Source organism: Ailuropoda melanoleuca, chromosome 13, assembly GCF_002007445.2.
Source record: "Ailuropoda melanoleuca isolate Jingjing chromosome 13, ASM200744v2, whole genome shotgun sequence".
NCBI lineage: Eukaryota > Metazoa > Chordata > Mammalia > Carnivora > Ursidae > Ailuropoda > Ailuropoda melanoleuca.
Window position 1 is genome coordinate 73,267,383 of NC_048230.1, and position 16,234 is coordinate 73,283,616.

At 54.5% G+C, this 16,234-nt stretch overlaps 1 protein-coding gene across 1 annotated transcript in view; it reads left to right on the forward strand.

Annotated features, from left to right (window-relative positions):
* Nucleotides 1-16,234, forward strand: part of SIRPA (signal regulatory protein alpha) — a 44,580-nt gene that overhangs the window by 13,577 nt on the left and 14,769 nt on the right. The window contains 6 exon segments of the mRNA XM_034640621.1: nt 4,787-4,878; nt 4,880-5,043; nt 5,045-5,139; nt 9,626-9,946; nt 10,513-10,851; nt 12,692-12,796. Coding sequence (XP_034496512.1) covers nt 4,787-4,878; nt 4,880-5,043; nt 5,045-5,139; nt 9,626-9,946; nt 10,513-10,851; nt 12,692-12,796 — 1,116 coding nt within the window.

The window sequence follows — 16,234 nt, forward strand, 5'->3', positions numbered from 1 at the left end:
TTTCATGACTTTAATTCTTTTCCAAAGAAGTCAGTGTTGGCTGAAATAACAAGATTTCAATATATTGTTAACTCCAAAGTGAAAAAGAAAACGGGCCAATGCCTGGCCTCGTTTCCCGGACACAGTGCCCCCCAGCATCACTGTGTTTGTCGTGCTAGACCCTTTTTCTCGAGACATTCTAGTGGTCAGTCAGGATCTGCAGACGTTTCTCGAGAGTCTAGTCTGTGCCGAGCACGGTGTCGGGAGCTGGGGGAAAGCAGCAGTGAACAAAACAGACAAGGTTCCTGGAGGGGAGGCTCATTTAAACAGTAAACATGTATGTAACATACGTATTACATGTATAGATTTTCTTATTATAAAATAGAATGTTGTAAATAGTTAATACTCGTTCAGTTTAGGAAATCTGAAAAATACCCAAAATAGAAGGAAATACCCCTCAGTTTCAGATTCATGATCCAGAGAGAGTTGCGTTTTATAGCCTTGTATATATAGTACCTTGCCGTTGTTTATTTAAATATAATTTTATTTTATTTTACAAAGTCATAATCATACCAAAAGCACAGTTTTTCTTATTTTTTTATTGCACAAGTCATGCAAACAGAAAACATAAAAGCAAAATCCCTTGTAAATCTACTACAGAATTAAGCACTGCTAGTCTTGAATATGCACTTTTTTTTTTTTAACTTCGCAGTCTGAGATCACGCTGAATGTGTCACTCAGTAACGGACTCTGATCTCATAGTATATTTTTACGTTGATAATTGTCATTCTACACCACCATTTTTAATGGTTGTAGAGTGGGTCCTCGTGGGGGTTCACCAACACAGGATCGATCGTCTCCTTCTCTTGGACATTAGGACATTTCCAATTTTTCTTTTTTTAAAAGAAAATTTATTTATTTATTTATTTGAAAGAGAGAGAGACAGCCAGCGAGAGAGGGAACACAAGCAGGGGGAGTGGGAGAGGAAGAAGCAGGCTCATAGCGGAGGAGCCCGATGTGGGGCTTGATCCCATGACGCCGGGATCACGCCCTGAGCTGAAGGCAAACGCTTAACTTAAGCTGTGCCACCCCGGCGCCCCTCCAATTTTTTATTTTTCTAAGAACACCTGAGTGAACGAAGCTAAATGTTCGCTCATATTCTTAGTTACCCGAGTATGATTTTCCATTGTTTTTACTCATATTTTAACAACATCAAAATGTGGATTGCAGTCACCTTTGATGGTATTCTATGAGATGATTGTTGTGTTTTTATACTTTTTCATTTTTCTCTTAAATGCTTTGCAACGGACAGGTTTTATTTGCATAATCACAATATCATTTGTAATTATGCCCTGCAAAAAAATGTCCAGATTACCGGTTTTCGTGGTGGTGGCTTTTTAGGCCTCCCTGGAACTCCACGAAGGGGATAGGCCGTAATTCACTTAGCCATCCCCTCTCATGGGCCGCTCCGGGGTTTTTTTCCCCCAACGTTTTCAAGATCGTCATATGGGAACCCCACGCCCCGTGTGGGGTTATGTCCTCACGGAACAGCCCCGCAAAGGCTGATGAACAGCTTTCACACCTTTGTTAAATCCTGCCAAAGTGCCTTCCCGAGACGATGTTCCAATTTCCACTCCCACCAGCAGCATGCAAGAATGCCTGCCCAGCCGCCCTCCTCTCCTGGAGACGGTTCAGGCCCCTGGACCGCGGCTCTCCCTTGCCAGCGAGGGCAGGGACAGAGCAGGAAATGGTTTTGTCCATGATGCCAGCATGATGACCCCAGGCCCAGAACCGCAGGAGTGATTTTTAACAAGCCCAGTTCCCAGCACAGAACCTGCCGAGAAAAAGAAAAGCATAGCAAGCAAGGAAAAAAAAAAAACCCTCTCTGCTGGAAAAAACACACATATACACAGATTAAAATAATATTTGGCACTTACGTCGCACTTTTAAAATTCTTCAAACGCTTTATAAACACTAGCTAATTAATTAAGCTGCCTAAATCTGGCTGCAGTTGGTGGAGAGAGCTCAAGAGGAGCTAAAAAAAAAGGGGGGGGGCAGCCCTCCCCAACTCCAGATTTTATTGTCGCCTGCCCGGGGTGTGATTGCAGGCCTCCGGCTGCACCCCAAGAATAGCCCTGCTCCAACACGTTGCACGCCTGGTTCTGCAGCCACCGCTCGCTCGCGCCGCTCCCCTCACCAGCTGCTGACTCACGGCCCTGTGCCGCGTTATTGATAAGGATAATAATAACTGGCATCTATTCCGCGTGCCTGGGGGCCGGGCGCGGTCCCGGGCTCCCAGCTCAGGCGTCTCCTGCCTCCTGGGTATGCGCGTGGCAGCTCCATTCGGCAGACAGCCGAGCAGAGCCTTGGAGAGGGGCTTTGCCCGGGAACAAGTGGAATCCCTCCTTCATTCATGAGTGTGTTCATTCAGCTCGCGGTTCTTGAGGGCCCGGTGTGGGCCAGACACTGTTCCCCGCAGGGGGTTGGAAGCGGTGCCGTGTGGATGCTACCTCCTGGTTGGGGGGAAACACGACAATCAAGTAGATAAATGTTCTACCTGTGATAATAATGGGAACAGAAACTGAAATTTACCCAGCCCCTACGAGGTATGCGCTTATGTCCCACTGTGTCCCAGTGCTCAGGACGGTCCTGGGGGGAGGATGCCGGTACCCCCACTTTGCGGATGATGGGATGGAGGCCCAGGGAGGGCAGGTGCTGAGCTGGGTAAGAGGGGAACCAGCGCCTGCGCTCTCCCCCAAGGGGCATTTCCCGTTCCTCCGGGGTCCCATGCTGGAACGCAGACCCGTTGGGGTGGTTCTTGGCTGCATGCTGCTAACAGCCGCCTGTGGTGTGTCGGGGTGGCCCGCTGCCTCTGGGGGCCTCGTCCGTGTGCCTGTCCCACACCTGGCCACCCGCTCTGCCCTGAGCCCCTGCCCCCTGTGGGCTCTGGTTTCCTCCCTGCACAGGGAGGGTCGGGCCGCCATCTGCCTGAAGCTCTGCATCTCGGGCACTCGCTAGGAGAACTGGGTGACCCCCAGCCTGGGAGGTAGGCCCGGGACAATGGGCACAGAGGTGGAGAGGCCTGTTCTGAGGCCCTGGGATTGCCAGCAGCAAGGGCAGGCTGGAATCCGTGGGCTTCCCAGCCTTTGGACGCCCTGCCCCTGCCAGTGGGTGGTGCCAGGCCAGGGGCAGGTGGCAGAGTCCCAGCTCTCTCTCCTGCCCAGCCAGAGCCAGAGGGCGCTGCTCAGGCCATCGGCTGCACCCTGTCTGGTGTACAAGGCAAAGGTGTCCTAGGACAAGGTGTCAGGATAGGACAAGGTCACATGGTGGGTCAGTGAGTGACCAGGAGGAGACCGATAGCCAATCAGCACCTATGCGACTGCACGACCCCAAGTCTGTCTTTTATTCTCTCTTCCCCCACTCCATTGCCCTCGCTCACTGTTCCTGCCTGTCTGCCTCTCCCTCGGCCTATGTCTGTCATCCCCTCTCTCTGCTTCCCGCCTCTGTGTTTCTCCAAGGGCTTATGATCCCTCCTCTTTCCCCCACCCCCATCTTGCTCAGAATCGGACCCTGGGTGCACGGCAACCTGAGTATCTCAGCGGCTTCTCTCGACAGTTTCCCACCGCCTGGTCACCTTCCTGGCTGTGTCCCTCCGACCCCCCACCACCATGTCCGCTGCCCGGAGTCCCTGTCTCACGTGCCCCACTGCTCTCCAGGCACCACCTCCACCACCCCTAGGAAGCCTTCCAGCTCCCCAGCGTGGGAGTCCTTGAGGCCTGACGTTTGTCCAGCCCCTGTGTGTCCTCGACATCCAGGACGACGTGGCCTGCAGGCACATCAGCAAGGGTGGGAGTGAAGTTCACACAACAGATCCCCACACACTCATTTCTTTGTTGTGTGATGACAGTAGCTTCCCTGTGCCCCGCGTGGTGCTAAGTAACTTGTAGGTGTCATTGCATTTTCTTCTCAGAACAAAGCAGAGGGCTAGGCGCTGCTCTACCCATCTTGTAGATAAGGAAACTGAGTCTCAAAACCAATGGATAACCTCAGGTCATGTGTGAATAAAAGGCGAGCCAGGTTTCAGCCAGGTCAGATGGCTCCAAAGACCAGATGCTTCTTTTTGATGCTGTCCCTGGCCGGGGTTGTTGTTTGGTCCTGCCAGAGACCCATCGAGATGGGCTCACAGTAACTGATGGACAGATGAGGAAACTGAGGTTCGAGAGCCATGGAGGGACCTGCTCAGTACTCACATCCACATCCTGTCAGATGTTCTTGGCTCAAGTGATGGCCAAAGTCACGGATCAGTAAGGCCTGAGCCCGAACTCAAATCCAAGTCCTCCCGCCTCATGACTGCACAGCCTGGACGAGCCCCAGCTGCTGGGTGTGGCGTCCCTGCTTGGGGCCTGCTTCCAGGCCAGACCCGAAAGAGAACCTAGGCTCCCCATAGAGCCCCACGCACACCGTGCTGCCCCCCACCTCTGAGCCCCTGCCCCGCTGTGCCCTCTGTTAGGAATGCTGGGCCCCTCACATCCTGGAAAGCTCAGAGCCCAGCTCAGACATGAATCTTCCGAGGGGGACTCAGGACCTCTGGCCTGCTCCCTGGCACGTCACTGACCTCAGTTTACTCATTTGTGACGGGGTCTCAGTTACAGGCTCGCAGGGAGGGCTGCATGGCGCATCCATGCGGTGTGCTGAGCTCCAGGCCGCTCACGGTGCGCACTCCATCAACGAGCTGTTGTGGATGAACACTTGAGGGGACGTACAGGATCCACCAGGAGCAATAAATGCGGGCTCTGTTTCCCTCCAGGTGCGGCAGGTGAGCCAGAGCTGCAGGTGATCCAGCCTGACAACTCCGTGTCTGTCGCAGCCGGACAGACAGCCACTCTGCGCTGCACCGTTGACCTCCCTGTACCCCATTGGGCCGGTTGAGTGGTTCCGGGGGACAGGGCCAGCCCGGGAGTCAGTCTACAATTTCAAAGGAGGCCACTACCCCCGAGTAACAAATGTTTCAGACGCCACGAAGAGAAACAACACGGACTTTTCCATCCGCATCAGTGAGATCACTCGCAGACACGGGAGCCTACTACTGTGTGAAGTTCCAGAGAGGCAGCCCTGATGTGGAGTTTAAGTCTGGACCCGGCACACAGGTCACCGTGAGCGGTGAGTATGGCCTGGGCCTCCTTCATCCCCTGGTGGTGACAACAAGTCAGTGAGAACGCCCTCCGTTGTCTGAGCTACAGCTAAGAATCAGGTGTTGTGGTGGGTGCCCTTGACTTGAGCCCCTTCCACAGATCAGGGAAGTTGAGGCTCGGAGAGGTTGTGACGTTTGTTCAAGGCCCCCCCCAACTAGAAAACCGTGGGAAACTCTAGAACCCCAGTCTGTGGACTCCACGGCTCTTGCCTTTTCCACTCCTGACCAGCCCTCTGGTTCCAGGGATGAGGGACTGAAAGTCTGGGTGACTTGCCCAGTTACAAATCCTACCTCACTCTTGCCTCCAGAGAGCAGCCCCCTCCATGTGGCTGACTCTGCTTTTTACTCAGCATTTACTGAGCACCTACTGTATGCAGGCTCTGCTCTGAGTGCTGGGGAAGCAGGGAACAAAAGAAGCAAGGGCCCTTCTCTCATGAAGCGGACATTCCCTTCCTTTCCAATGAGAATAAACGCTTCCAGGGCAAAGAGAAGGAAGAACGTGTTTCTTTATTTCGTCTTTAGAAACACCACACGGAAAAGACATTCCTGAGAGGCACAGACGCACTATTTACTCTGATAGCGCAGGTGGGACGAGATGCCCGAGGTTGGGCTTTGCTCTGGGTCCGTCCAGAACCCCCTCGTGTGATTCAGGGCCCGACTCGCACAGTCACTGCAGGCTCCGAGCAGACCTGGGCACCCAGATGTCCTCGCCCAGGGAAGAGGTGCCCCACGTGGGTGAAGAAAGTTGCCCCGTTGATGCAAAAGGTGATCATTTAGGGTTTGCTGCCAGGGGCCCAGGATCCAGGACGCTGGGCTGCCAGCACACGAAGGCCACATCCAAGCCCCCATGTAGACATTCAGAGCCTGTCACGGCATGACAGGTTCTTGCTTATGCTCAGGTATCCAGTGAGTGAGATCGTTCCAGAACCCATCTGATTCTGGGCGGGCTCCTCCCTGCCCGAGCTTCAGATACTGTTTCCGTGGAAGAGCCTGGCACAGAGTAGGTGCTGAATAAAACCAAGGTGCGCTGACCCTCTGAACAGGGAGCCAGTGTGTCTCCTTGTCATTATTTTTCCAAAGGTTCAGAATGCTACCACCCTCTCCTTTAAAATACTGTCTTCTGTTCTTCAGCAATACGCATTGAAAAGAAGAGTCCCCGGGGGGGGGTGATGCTGCTTTGCACCCCCAGATCCGACAGATACACAAACATCTCATGAAGTCTTGAGCCTGCTCCTGGAGGACACAGTTCCACACACATAAGGGCATCAGGAGTCCCCCATTGTGCGATGTTGCTCCTTCACGGAGCAGCCTGGGGCAGCGGCTTGGACAGAGCAGAGGGACCCCTGCAAGCCCAGCAACACAGGACACCCCATTCCTGGCTCTGCAGACTGATGGTGCTGGGGAGGTGCTTCCTGGGTGTTTGGGGCCCCATGAGCCAGAGATCATATTCTAGACTCTGCTGTAGGGACCCCGCATCTTCCCTCTGTTGCCACAGGGTCAGCAGGTCTGGGCATCCAGAGGGACCCCCTCCCCTAACTGCTTGCGGTGGAGAATTTCAGAGGGACGAGGAGGGTGGCGGTCACTAAAGAAGGTGCTGTGTTGGGAATGTCAAGGCTAGGGGCCACCTGTACAAAGTGGTTCATCACGCCAGCCTCGGCAGGACGTCAGGAGGACACAGGGAGCTGGATGAGGGCACAGACCCTTGGGGAGCCTGGTACTCCTCCCAGAACTGTGCGATCCTGGGCTAGTCTCCGTTTCCCTCGGGGCCTCCGTGTCCCATCTGTGACCTGGCGATCATCAGGCTGCTGGTCAGGGGGCTGAGGACTGGCGAGGAGGTCCAGAAGGCCCCAGATGTGGGGGTTAGGCGATTCTTGGACATCCACACAGAGCATCTGAGAGCGTGGCCGAGCCCCACTGCCCGGGCTCCCACCCAGCTCTGCCTTCCCTGCTCTGTGACCGCTGATGACTCATCCCCACATTGGCCCGCTGTCCTCGCCTGTCTGTGACAGCACGACCCGCAGAGCCGCTGCAGGGACTGAACAAGTGAATGCTTTAAAGCGCCCACAGCAGGGCCTGGCACGTGGTCTGTGTCCCAGGAATGTAGCTAGCATATGCCGAGCCGTAGGACCTTGGCCAAGTCACTCTTCCTCCCAGGCCTCGAATGTAAGTGGGGTTTGGGGGTGATATTGGGTGCCTTGCACCCTGGACTGCTCATTTAGAATCACCTGGGAGAAAAAGATCCCCAGCCCCTGGCTCCCCCTAGATATTCTGACTGACTTCGTCAGACATGAGGCTGGGCAGGTGAATTTTTTAACTACTCCAGGGGATGCTCAACACTGAATTTTCTTCCCCTGTGCTCCTGGGGCTGGGAGAGGAGCTTTTGGTGGGTAGGTGCTTCAGAAGAGCCTGTGCCCGTGACAGCTGTTGGGAAAATGAGCCCGAGTGGAGTGGCCAGGACACCGTCCCAAGGAGCAGGCCTGGGGCCGAGCTGCTTCCTGCCCTCAGGCCCGGGGAAGGGGCAGCCGACACCCTGCTCAGATCTGAGCTCCAGGCTAGGGGACCTTCCCATCTGGAAGCCCGCGTGCCTCTGAACAGGGGCTGGAATCCCCGCGAATACTCGCCGCTCAGTCCCAGAGTCCTCCCTGCCTCAACACACCCAAAATGTCACGGGCAAAACCTGTCCTCCCTCTTTCAAAACGCTCCCAGCTTTCTGTAAATAGCTAATCTGCAGGAATACACCTGTGATCTCGTTTGTGTTTTGAAAGCCAATTCGCCAAACTTGTTTCCTGAGGGGATTATTAAAAGAAGAGGGAGAGAATCATAATTTGCTGGTTTCTGCTGCTTTTCTCATTTGGGGTTTTGCACGGCAGCTGTGGGGAGCAGGCCTTGGGACTCCTCTTGTGTGTCTGCTAAGCTTTCGTTTTGCCCTCTTACGGCCTAAAGGACAAATAGGTAGTTTCAGAAGTCACGGCCAGATCTTAGGATAATCATCTTCAGTGTTGTTTATGAAGCATCTACTGTATGCCAGGTTCTGTGTTTTACATACATTTTCACCTGTCATCGAGGCGGTGTTTTGATCCGTTTTACACCAAAACAGACACGGAGGTGCAGGAAGAAAGAACCGAGAAGCTAAAAGGAACCCGTCGTGCGTGCGTGCATGCGTGTGTGTGTGTGTGGTGAAACGAGCTCTGCCCTTTATTCACTGCGTGCCCTGGGCCAGCCGCGTTCCTCCTTGAGTCCTGGCCCATAAATGGGACCATACTGGGGGCCCCCTGAAAGGGCCGGCTGAGGGGTGAAGGAGCTGAGGGGCGAGGGGGAATCAGCCCAGTGTCAGGTGCCCAAGATGCTGCCCGTGAGGGGTAACCGAGCTCAGCCCCTCATCCCTCCAGGGGCATCCGGGCTGTGTGATTTCATGACTTCACTTATTCAAGTGACCTCAACATGTTTCATGTGTTTTAGGAAGCAAGTTAAATATTTACAAATGTAAATATTTGTAGTATTTCCTATGTTTGTTGTAGAAGGTGTTGGGTAATAATGAAAGGTTTGGAGACACCCTATAGAACCTTCTATGGATGAAATGCCCCCCCCCCTTTAGATTCACTGATGTGTGTGCTTTCAGGACAGACGGTTTCTCCCTGTTTGGAGTCCCCTGTCTCTGTCCTTGAAATTAATTCACGGTTAATTTTGGGCTTTCTCTGCGCTCAGTGAGCTTGGTTTTCAACCCGAAATGGCACCAAGAGAAGAACGCAGTTTCAGAAAATCATCCCTTCATTCCCTCCTTCTTGGATTCAGGGATGGCACAGATTAGATCCTATGGAATATTTATGGAAAGAGTGAAAACTAGATTAAATTCATAAATACCTAAACGGAGAGTTCTGGGTATGAATTAGGTTTGGGATAAAGATAGATCTGTGTTTGTTCAGTTCTGAGAAGCATTTTCAGTGTTTTATTCAAAGCAAAACTGCTTGTATTCCCTCACTGGCCCCTCACTGCAACCCCAGGAAGGAGAAATGCCTGCTGTCTTATTTCACAGAGAGGGAGCCACGCTGTGCCACGGCCACGCCTCCAGTGGGCTTCCATGGGGGTTCCGCTCTGCCCTTGCTTCCCCTGCACGGACTCTCTGACCTCAGTGAGGTTTGCAGGGAGGCAGCTAGGATGGTTGATGCCAAGAGTCACACCCATCAGAAATGTCGTTCCTGTGCCCAGATTGGTGGGAAGTCACCTGGCAGAGAAGAGAAGGGGGACCTTGAACTCAGGTCTGGAGCTGCACCTCAGCCCTGTCCCCGACTCAGAGTTCAGCTCTGGAACCTGGGGTCCTCCTCTGTGCGATGAGCAGATGACACCCGCCCTCCCCACACTATCCGAAGGGCCGAGGGTTCTCCACGGTGTCACACACGTGTCCTTACTGCTGATGACCACAGTCATGCTTACTGATCATAAATGCTCCTCTTCTAGCCAAACCCTCTCCCCCCGTGGTGTCGGGCCCTGCGACCAGGGCCTCGCCTGAGCAGACAGTGAGCTTCACCTGCGAGTCCCACGGCTTCTCCCCCAGAAACATCACCCTGAGATGGTTCAAAAACGGGAATGAGCTGGCAGCCTCCCAGACCACCGTGGACGCAGAGGGAAACAGCACTTCCTACAACATCTCTAGCACGACCAGACTGGTGCTGGCCCCGGGGGACGTTCGCTCCCAGGTCATCTGCGAGGTGACCCACGTGACCCTGCAGGGGGGCCCTCCTCTTCGTGGGACTGCCAACTTGTCTGCGGTCCTCCGAGGTAGATGTCCCTCACCCCAGCCCAACTGCCGGTCTGGCCCCCAAGTCTCCGGGCCAGCCCCTCTCCCACTCCCTGCTCCAGGCGTTCCACTGCCTAGGGTTGACATCTGACAGACCCTCCCAGTCACCCTGCACCTAGTTGTACCATCATCCCCTACTATTTTCATGGCAGCTGCAGGGTGAACACCTACCGTGTGCCAAGCACTGTGCTGGGTGGTTCATTTACTTGACCATAGCAATGCCAATTATTGAGCACCTGCTGTAATCCAAGCCACCGTGTGCTTGGTGATGTCATTTCTTTTGCTACAATTATTCTATTCCAACTGCATACCACGGGCTGAGTATCTTGATTTCAATCATTCTTAGCCTAATAGGAGCTACCAGTCCTTGAGCACCTACTGTATGCTGGACTCTGTGCTTAGGGACTTCATTCATATGCAAACACTGAGGATAGTCTAGCCCTGTTCTGGGTGATTCCTTGCTGTGTGGGGGGAGCTAAGTTCTCGAACCCTCCCCTGTGATCTGTCTGTTCCATAAGGTCAGAGCTTCTGCTCTGTGCTGTTTCAGTTCCGCCCACCTTGGAGGTTTCCCAGCAGCCCGTGGCAGGGGACCAGGTGAATGTCACTTGCCAAGTGACGAAGTTCTACCCCCGGCACCTACAGCTGACCTGGTTGGAGAACGGAAACGTGTCCCGAACAGAAATGGCCTCAATGGCCTCGAACCTCATAGAGAACAAGGATGGGACATTTAACTGGACGAGCTGGCTCCTGGTGAATTCGTCCGCCCACAGGGAAGACGTGGTGTTCACCTGCCAGGTGCAGCATGACGGGCAGCCCGCAGTCACCAAAAACCATACCCTTGTGGCCTCTGCCCACCAGAAGGACCAGGAAACCCATAAAACCCAGGGTGAGGCCTCAATGCCAACTGTCCTGGCACTTTAAATTTTATCTTTAACACTAAAAGTTGTAATTCATGTTTATTGTGGAATGATCTAGAGGTCTGTAGATAGGCAAATTTTACAGTGAGCGCCCCTCCCCCAAAGCCCACACCTCACCACTGACCACTGGTAAGAGTTTGGTACATATCTTTGTAGATCTTTGGACAGAAGCATGCATTCGAGAAAGAAGGGAGGGAGGGACACTGGCCTGTTTCCAGCTTCCCGCCTCCTGTTCCTGCGCCTGACAGAGACTGTCAGCACTCCAGGCCAGCCACCCCTCCTGCTGTTCCTTCTCACCTCGGCTGCCTTCGCAAGCCTGCACCCCTGGAATGGGGTGGGGGCTTCAGAGTCTTTGCACCTTATCTGAAGCAGAACCAGTGCTGTGATGAATGACCTCGCACAGACTCTCTCACATGTGCAGCTGCTTCTGGGGGTGATTTCCCAAAGAGCATTTCTAGGCCGAAGTGCATGCCTGATTAAGACGGTGAGAGCCCTGCCACTCCCCTGTTCGAGGGAGAGGCGCCAGGTGTGATTTTCTCAGCCCCTCCCAACCTGTTGTCGCCCTCTCTCTTCTCTCTGCAAAGTGGCAGCACCTCGTTGGCATTTTGGTGCCACTGTGGAATGTTCCATCACGTGTCATTAGCATGGCTCTGCCTTGCATCTGGCTGAGGATTACAATAGAGACCGTTTCTTTTTCTTGTTGCATCTTGGGAGGGAACAGGGGAGCTCTAGGCGCCTTGGGGCCCCACAGGGTGTCCCTTTGATGTCACTGATGCCTGGTTTCCATAGGATGAGCCCTACACTAGGAGATAGGATGTGTGGATTTCGACTCTGGCTCCGTCACAGATATGCTGGGTGACCTTGGACTAGTCAGTGCCTCTCTCTGGGCCTTGCTCATGGCAGTGTTGAAGAAGGTGCGCTTGACCTTCAGCTCTGAGACTCAGCTGCCAGGGACCAGGGCTGTCGTGCTCAGCCTCGTAGCTTCAAGGCCTGGCACATAGTAGACACTCAGGAAATGCTTTTAAAAGAATGAGAGGGAGTGAGTTTGTTGGTTGGTTGTTTAGGGAGTAGGTGAATCCTCAGAGCTATACAAAGAGGGAGAGATTATTATCGGTCTCAACAGCACAAGTCGAAGTCAGTATGTAGAGGGAAGTTTGAATGACTTGCTCAAGGTCACGCGACCAGGCGCCCACATTTCTGCCGCTCAGAGCCCTGCTCCTAACTACCCATAATGCTCTAGTGCAGGACCCCCCGCCCATGCCCTGGTGCCAGCCCTACCCCCACAGTGTCCATTGCGAGTGTCCTGGGTTCCGAGCTCCTCTGCCGCGGTCCCGGGCGCAGACGAGTGGACAGCTCCAGAGAGCTCTGTGGAGTCCAGTAGCCAGCCGCACACACCTGCCCTTGACACCCCCTCCCCCAGCCTATGTGTGACAGCCAGTTGCAACTCAGAGTTTCAGACGGCCTGGGCCGCGATGGTGGCCACTCTGGTTCATTCCAGACGAGAAGGAACATGTTTCTGTTCCTTGGGAGTGAGATTTCTGCCCACATCCTGAAGCCAGGGCTCCTCCGTCGCCGTCAGGAACGAACATTTTCCCTCCCAGCACCTCGGCATGGTTTTTGCACGGCCCGCGGGTGACCCACGTGGGGAAGTGTGTGCCTACCCATGAACGTGCCCGTGTGGCTCAGAACATGTATGGCCAGATGTTCTCAGTTAACGACGCCTACCTAGCGGCGACAAGGGGTGGTGGGTAGTAAGTTTCACTGTTTTTAATTTGCATACGTGAAGCCTCTGTTCCGTGTGGTCCCTAGACAATAATGGCCGGAGTATCTTCATCGTGGTGGGCGTGGTTTGTGCCCTGCTGGTGGCTCTGCTCATCGCAGCCCTCTACCTCCTCCGAATCCGACAGAAGAAAGGTGCGTGCGTTCTCCTCTCCCTCCCCAACAGTTGGCCCCTGGGCTGTCCTTCCCAGAGGGAGAGGCCACGGGGGTGCTTTGGGCTAACGGAGCTGAAGCCGTAAGGAAGTCCAGTTGCTTCCACAAGAAGCCAGCGGTAACAGTGTCGAGGCTGGCACAACACCTTCGCCAGGCTGCAGTGTGGTTCGGCCTCCCCTTGTGGTTGCAAGATAGCCGTCACTGTTCCAGGCCTCACATCCTCCCGGGACCACTACCAAATTGGGAAGCAGGGAGNTGCCAGCCCTACCCCCACAGTGTCCATTGCGAGTGTCCTGGGTTCCGAGCTCCTCTGCCGCGGTCCCGGGCGCAGACGAGTGGACAGCTCCAGAGAGCTCTGTGGAGTCCAGTAGCCAGCCGCACACACCTGCCCTTGACACCCCCTCCCCCAGCCTATGTGTGACAGCCAGTTGCAACTCAGAGTTTCAGACGGCCTGGGCCGCGATGGTGGCCACTCTGGTTCATTCCAGACGAGAAGGAACATGTTTCTGTTCCTTGGGAGTGAGATTTCTGCCCACATCCTGAAGCCAGGGCTCCTCCGTCGCCGTCAGGAACGAACATTTTCCCTCCCAGCACCTCGGCATGGTTTTTGCACGGCCCGCGGGTGACCCACGTGGGGAAGTGTGTGCCTACCCATGAACGTGCCCGTGTGGCTCAGAACATGTATGGCCAGATGTTCTCAGTTAACGACGCCTACCTAGCGGCGACAAGGGGTGGTGGGTAGTAAGTTTCACTGTTTTTAATTTGCATACGTGAAGCCTCTGTTCCGTGTGGTCCCTAGACAATAATGGCCGGAGTATCTTCATCGTGGTGGGCGTGGTTTGTGCCCTGCTGGTGGCTCTGCTCATCGCAGCCCTCTACCTCCTCCGAATCCGACAGAAGAAAGGTGCGTGCGTTCTCCTCTCCCTCCCCAACAGTTGGCCCCTGGGCTGTCCTTCCCAGAGGGAGAGGCCACGGGGGTGCTTTGGGCTAACGGAGCTGAAGCCGTAAGGAAGTCCAGTTGCTTCCACAAGAAGCCAGCGGTAACAGTGTCGAGGCTGGCACAACACCTTCGCCAGGCTGCAGTGTGGTTCGGCCTCCCCTTGTGGTTGCAAGATAGCCGTCACTGTTCCAGGCCTCACATCCTCCCGGGACCACTACCAAATTGGGAAGCAGGGAGATGCCAGGGCGTGAAGGGGGTCTCAGGAAAGAAACAGTATTTGCTGGGAACCCCCGGCAAACGTCTGCTTTCCTCTTATCCATCCAGGTACATGCCCAGCCCCTAGGCAGGAGGCTGGAGGAAGGGGGGATCATACCCGCCCCTCCTCCAAGACTGTTGGGAAAGATTAAGTGGGCGATATAATGTAAAATGTCTGGAGAGTGCCTGGTACACAGCAGGTGCTCAGTAAACGTTAGCTCCTGTTGTCAGTATTGTACGTGAGCCCAGAAACAGGAGCCGCCTTCCTGGAAAGCTGTCGTCACAGCGGCCAGGCACACAGCCTTTGACTCCACAGCAGGAGGGTCCAGGCGCACATGTAGGACATCATGCCCTCGTTCGTGTGCGTGTGTGGAGCTGTTACTGTGACAAGGTCTCTGACTTCAGAATCAGACGAACCAGGGTTCCACAGCCTTGTTACATGTTCTAAACAACCAGTTTAGCCTCTGTGAGCCTCAGTTTCCACATCTGTAAAATGGGTATAGCAGTGCCTCCCTNATTGTGGAATGATCTAGAGGTCTGTAGATAGGCAAATTTTACAGTGAGCGCCCCTCCCCCAAAGCCCACACCTCACCACTGACCACTGGTAAGAGTTTGGTACATATCTTTGTAGATCTTTGGACAGAAGCATGCATTCGAGAAAGAAGGGAGGGAGGGACACTGGCCTGTTTCCAGCTTCCCGCCTCCTGTTCCTGCGCCTGACAGAGACTGTCAGCACTCCAGGCCAGCCACCCCTCCTGCTGTTCCTTCTCACCTCGGCTGCCTTCGCAAGCCTGCACCCCTGGAATGGGGTGGGGGCTTCAGAGTCTTTGCACCTTATCTGAAGCAGAACCAGTGCTGTGATGAATGACCTCGCACAGACTCTCTCACATGTGCAGCTGCTTCTGGGGGTGATTTCCCAAAGAGCATTTCTAGGCCGAAGTGCATGCCTGATTAAGACGGTGAGAGCCCTGCCACTCCCCTGTTCGAGGGAGAGGCGCCAGGTGTGATTTTCTCAGCCCCTCCCAACCTGTTGTCGCCCTCTCTCTTCTCTCTGCAAAGTGGCAGCACCTCGTTGGCATTTTGGTGCCACTGTGGAATGTTCCATCACGTGTCATTAGCATGGCTCTGCCTTGCATCTGGCTGAGGATTACAATAGAGACCATTTCTTTTTCTTGTTGCATCTTGGGAGGGAACAGGGGAGCTCTAGGCGCCTTGGGGCCCCACAGGGTGTCCCTTTGATGTCACTGATGCCTGGTTTCCATAGGATGAGCCCTACACTAGGAGATAGGATGTGTGGATTTCGACTCTGGCTCCGTCACAGATATACTGGGTGACCTTGGACTAGTCAGTGCCTCTCTCTGGGCCTTGCTCATGGCAGTGTTGAAGAAGGTGCGCTTGACCTTCAGCTCTGAGACTCAGCTGCCAGGGACCAGGGCTGTCGTGCTCAGCCTCGTAGCTTCAAGGCCTGGCACATAGTAGACACTCAGGAAATGCTTTTAAAAGAATGAGAGGGAGTGAGTTTGTTGGTTGGTTGTTTAGGGAGTAGGTGAATCCTCAGAGCTATACAAAGAGGGAGAGATTATTATCGGTCTCAACAGCACAAGTCGAAGTCAGTATGTAGAGGGAAGTTTGAATGACTTGCTCAAGGTCACGCGACCAGGCGCCCACATTTCTGCCGCTCAGAGCCCTGCTCCTAACTACCCATAATGCTCTAGTGCAGGACCCCCCGCCCATGCCCTGGTGCCAGCCCTACCCCCACAGTGTCCATTGCGAGTGTCCTGGGTTCCGAGCTCCTCTGCCGCGGTCCCGGGCGCAGACGAGTGGACAGCTCCAGAGAGCTCTGTGGAGTCCAGTAGCCAGCCGCACACACCTGCCCTTGACACCCCCTCCCCCAGCCTATGTGTGACAGCCAGTTGCAACTCAGAGTTTCAGACGGCCTGGGCCGCGATGGTGGCCACTCTGGTTCATTCCAGACGAGAAGGAACATGTTTCTGTTCCTTGGGAGTGAGATTTCTGCCCACATCCTGAAGCCAGGGCTCCTCCGTCGCCGTCAGGAACGAACATTTTCCCTCCCAGCACCTCGGCATGGTTTTTGCACGGCCCGCGGGTGACCCACGTGGGGAAGTGTGTGCCTACCCATGAACGTGCCCGTGTGGCTCAGAACATGTATGGCCAGATGTTCTCAGTTAACGACGCCTACCTAGCGGCGACAAGGGGTGGTGGGT